We start from the raw sequence: 4,857 nt of genomic DNA, 5'->3' as shown, positions 1-4,857 counted from the left end.
ACCACTGCAGCAAAAACAATAAAATACCTAGGAATAAACCTACCTAAGGAGACAAAAGACCTGTATGAAGAAAACTATAAGACACTGATGAAAGAAATTAAAGATGATACAAACAGATGGAGAGATATATCATGTTCTTGAATTGGAAAAATCAACATTGTGAAAATCATTAGACTCCCCAAAGCGATCTACAGATTCAATGCAATCCCTATCAAACCACAAATGGCATTTTTCGCAGAACTAGAACAAAAAATTTCACAATTTGTATGGAAACACAAAAGACCCCGAATAGCCAAAGCAATCTTGAGAAAGAAAAATGGAGCTGGAGGAATCAGGCTCCCGGACTTCAGAGTATACTACAAAGTACAGTAATCAAGACAGTATGGTACTGGCACAGAAACAGAACTATAGATCAGTGGAACAGGATAGACAGCCCAGAGATAAACCCACACACATATGGTCACCTTAATTTTGATAAAGGAGGCAAGAATATACAATGGAGAAAGGACAGCCTCTTCAATAAGTGGTGCTGGGAAAACTGGACAGCTACATGTAAAAGAATGAAATTAGAACACTCCCTAACACCATACACAAAAATAAACTCAAAATGGAGTAAAGACCTAAGTGTAAGGCCAGACACTATAAAACTCTTAGAGGCAAACATAAGCAGAACACTCTATGACATAAATCACAGCAAGATCCTTTTTGACCCACCTCCTAGAGAAATGGAAATAAAAACAAATATAAACAAATGGGACCTAATGAAACTTAAAAGCTTTTGCACAGCAAAGGAAACCATAAACAAGACGAAGAGACAACCCTCAGAATGGGAGGAAATATTTGCAAATGAACCAACTGACAAAGGATTAATCTCCAAAATTTACAAGCAGTTCATTCAGCTCAGTATCAAAAAAAACAAACAACCCAATCCAAAAATGGGCCAAAGACCTAAATAGACATTTCTCCAAAGAAGATATACAGATTGCCAACAAGCACATGAAAGGATGCTCAACATCACTAATCATTAGAGAAATGCAAATCAAAACTACAAAGAGCTGCTCCTCACCCCTTGCCCTCCCTGGGCTGGGCCCCGGTCTTTCGCGGCTGGTTCCCGGCCGCCATGGGCTTGGAGATGGAGCCGTTGCTCCTGGCCTGGAGCTATTTTAGGCACAGGAAGTTCCAGCTCTGTGCAGATCTGTGCATGCAGATGCTGGAGAAGTCCCCTTATGACCAGATTGAGCACACTGAGGCACATGGTAAAGTAATTTGTACAAAGTTACAAAGCTGGCAGCCCGGATTTTAAAAGCACAAGCACTAAATGAAGTGGTGTACATAGAAGAAATTGACGTAGATCAGGAAGGAGTTGCAGGAATGATACTGAACAAAAATGCTCAAGTTCCACGTCCTGGAACATCTCTGAAACTCCCTGGAAATAACCAGACAGGAGGGCCTAGTCCAGCTGTCAGGCCAATCACTCAAGCTGGAATACCCATTACAGGTTTCCTTAGACCCAGCGTACAAAGTGCAAGGCCAAGCACTATGGAACAGGCCATTAGAACACCCAGAACTGCCTACACAGCTTACCCTATCGCCAGCTCATCTGGAAGATTTTTTAGGCTGGTAATGGCTTCCATGCTTACAAGTCCTGATGGACCTTTTATAAATTTATCTAGACTGAATTTAAGAAAGTATGCCCAGAAACCTAAATTGGCAAAGGCTTTGTTTGAGTATATCTTTCATCATGAAAATGACGTTAAGACTGCTGTGGATTTGGCTGCCCTTTCCACAGAGCATTCTCAGTACAAGGACTGGTGGTGGAAAGTGCAGATTAGAGAATGTTACTACAGGTTAGGAATGTATCTTGAAGCAGAAAAACAATTTAAATCAGCCCTGAAGCAGCAGGAAATGGTAGATACATTTCTCTACTTGGCAAAAGTTTACATCTCATTGGATCAACCTGTGACTGCATTAAATCTTTTCAAACAAGGCTTAGATAAGTTTCCAGGAGAAGTAACCCTACTTTGTGGAATTGCCAGGATCTATGAGGAAATGAAAAATATTTCATCAACCACTGAATACCACAAAGAGGTTTTTTTTTTTTTTTTTTTTAATATTTATTTATTTATTTATTTATGGCTGTGTTGGGTCTTCGTTTCTGTGCGAGGGCTTTCTCTAGTTGTGGCAAGCGGGGGCCACTCTTCATCGCGGTGCGCGGGCCTCTCACTATCGCGGGCTCTCTCGTTGCGGAGCACAGGCTCCAGATGCGCAGGCTCAGTAATTGTGGCTCACGGGCCTAGTTGCTCCGCGGCATGTGGGATCCTCCCAGACCAGGGCTCGAACCCGTGTCCCCTGCATTGGCAGGCGGATTCTCAACCACTGCGCCACCAGGGAAGCCCCACAAAGAGGTTTTGAAACAGGACAACACTCAGGTAGAAGCCACTGCATGCATTGGAAGCAACCATTTTTATTCTGATCAACCAGAAGTAGCTCTCCGGTTTTACAGGCGATTCCTGCAGATGGGTGTTTATAACTCCCAGCTTTTCTTTTCTTTCTTTCTTTTTTTTTTTTAAATGTCTCTTAACTTTTTTTAAAATTAATTAATTAATTAATTAATTAATTAATGGCTGTGTTGGGTCTTCGTTTCTGTGCGAGGGCTTTCTCTAGTTGTGGCAAGCGGGGGCCATTCTTCATCGCAGTGCACGGGTCTCTCACTGTCGTGGCCTCTCTTGTTGCGGAGCACAAGCTCCAGACGCGCAGGCTCAGTAGTTGTGGCTCACGGGCCCAGTTGCTCCGTGGCATGTGGGATCTTCCCAGACCAGGACTCGAACCCGTGTCCCCTGCATTGGCAGGCAGATTTTCAACCACTGCGCCACCAGGGAAGCCCTATAACTCCCAGCTTTTCAACAACCTGGGGATCTGTTGCTTCTATGCCCAGCAGTATGATATGACTCTGACCTCATTTGAACGTGCCCTTTCCCTGGCTGAAAATGAAGAGGAGGTAGCTGAGGTCTGGCACAACTTGGGACATGTAGCTGTGGGAATAGGAGATACGAATCTGGTCCATCAGTGCTTCAGGAAGGGTCTGGTTAACAGCAATAACCATGCAGAGACCTACAACAACCTGGCCGTGCTGGAGATGTGGAAGGGCCATGTCAAACATGCAAGAGCACTGCACAGTTGCAAGCTGCTTCATCCTTAGCACCCCACATGTATGAGCCGCATTTTAATTTTGCAACAGTATCTGATAAGATGGGAGATCTACAGAGGAGCTACATTGCTGCTCAGAAGTCTGAAGCAGCATTTCCAGATCACCTGGGCACTTAACACTTAATTAAGCAGTTAAAGCGGCATTTTGCTATGCTCCGGTTTTTCCTCAGACTAAAGATATTCTTATGGAGGGACATTATGCAAGGGAAACAGTAGTGTATATATATGTGTAGTACAAACCTGTGCTTGATATTAGTGAAGGTGACATAGGGAAATTAAACCAGAATATTTAAAACTTTATAATTATAACTTTATAAGATAATGTTATAAAAGAAAGGATTTAAGCATTTGTAAGCAGATTATGAAATCTATCACATTACATGGTAGATGTTTGTTTATAATGTTTACAGAACATTTTCATGAATTTCCTCAAATTTTTATAAATTCACATTTTTAATGTCCTTTATCTGACCATTAGCTATCATGTAGCTTAAAAGGTCTGAAATCTGCCTTTAAAATTGCACTTTTATGACTAAAAGTGTATATACTTATCCTTGGTAGAGACTTTAGAGATAAAAAATTGTACTTAAAGCTATTTTTTATCAAGTGCTTTGTGAGACACTCTACTTTTTCTTATATATTATGCTTTAAAATAAATGTGTATAAAACACCAAAAAAAAAAAAAACCAAACTACAATGAGGTACCTCATAACAGTCAGAATGGCCATCATCAAAAAATGTACAAACAATAAATGCTGGAGAGGGTGTGGAGAAAAGGGAATCGTCTTGCACTTTTGGTGGGAATGAAAATTGATACAGCCACTATGGAGAACAGTAGGGAGGTTCCTTAAAAAACTGAAAATAGAACTACCATACGACCCAGCAATCCCATTACTGGGCATATGCACTGAGAAGACAATAATTCAAAAAGAGTCATATACCAAAATGTTCATTGCAGCTCTATTTAAAATAGCCAGTTCGTGGAAGCAACCTAAGTGTCCATCGACAGATCAATGGATAAAGAAGATGTGGCACATATATACAATGGAATATTACTCAGCCATAAAAAGAAATGAAATTGAGTTATTTGCAGTGAAGTGGCTGGACCTAGAGTCTGTCATACAGAGTGAAGTAAGTCAGAAAGAGAAAAACAAATACCGTATGCTAACACATATATATGGAATCTTAAAAAAAAAAAAAAAGGTTCTGAAGAACCTAGGAGCAAGACAGGAATAAAGACGCAGATGTAGAGAATGGACTTGAGGACACGGGGAGGGGGAAGGGTAAGCTGGGGCGAAGTGAGAGAGTGACATGGACATATATACACTACCAAACGTAAAATAGATAGCTAGTGGGAAGCAGCCACATAGCACAGGGAGATCAACTCGGTGTTCTGTGACCACCTAGAGGGGTGGGATAGGGAGGGTGGGAGGGAGATGCAAGAGGGAGGGCATATGGGTATATATGTATATGTATAGCTGATTCATTTTGTTGTACAGCAGAAGCTAACACAACATTGTGAAGCAATTATACTCCAATAAAGATGTTAAAAAAAAAAGGAACAGAAAACAACACATTTTATTTTTTTAACATCTTTATTGGAGTAAAATTGCTTTACAATGGTGTGTTAGTTTCTGCTGTATAACAAAC

General features: G+C 41.0%; 1 protein-coding gene across 2 annotated transcripts; it reads left to right on the top strand.

The window, feature by feature from the left end:
• The first annotated feature begins 1,120 nt into the window (after nt 1–1,120).
• On the top strand, nt 1,121–3,324 carry LOC103017945 (tetratricopeptide repeat protein 8-like). Of its 2 annotated transcripts, XM_057545719.1 has the most exons (6): nt 1,121–1,233; nt 1,287–1,626; nt 1,717–2,088; nt 2,406–2,522; nt 2,882–3,160; nt 3,250–3,324. In XM_057545719.1, the coding sequence occupies exons 1-6, from the start codon at nt 1,121–1,123 to the stop codon at nt 3,322–3,324; spliced, it is 1,296 nt and encodes a 431-aa protein (XP_057401702.1). The 2 variants fall into 2 exon arrangements, with proteins under 2 accessions (XP_057401702.1, XP_057401701.1); XM_057545718.1 differs by having other exon boundaries at nt 1,287–2,088.
• The last annotated feature ends 1,533 nt before the right edge of the window (nt 3,325–4,857 follow it).

This window comes from Balaenoptera acutorostrata, chromosome 4 (assembly GCF_949987535.1).
Source record: "Balaenoptera acutorostrata chromosome 4, mBalAcu1.1, whole genome shotgun sequence".
Classification (NCBI taxonomy): Eukaryota; Metazoa; Chordata; class Mammalia; order Artiodactyla; family Balaenopteridae; genus Balaenoptera; species Balaenoptera acutorostrata.
This window is presented reverse-complemented; position numbering and strand designations above follow the sequence as displayed.

What these genes read in the sequence shown, in the direction of transcription:
- LOC103017945 (XM_057545718.1), top strand. Translation starts at nt 1,121, where the DNA reads ATGGGCTTGGAGATGGAGCCGTTGCTCCTGGCCTGGAGCTATTTTAGG. An exon ending in CCACTGAATACCACAAAGAG is followed by an intron (nt 2,089 to 2,405) that starts GTTTTTTTTTTT and finishes CCCCACAAAGAG; the next exon opens with GTTTTGAAACAGGACAACAC. An exon ending in GGAAGGGCCATGTCAAACAT is followed by an intron (nt 3,161 to 3,249) that starts GCAAGAGCACTG and finishes GTATCTGATAAG; the next exon opens with ATGGGAGATCTACAGAGGAG.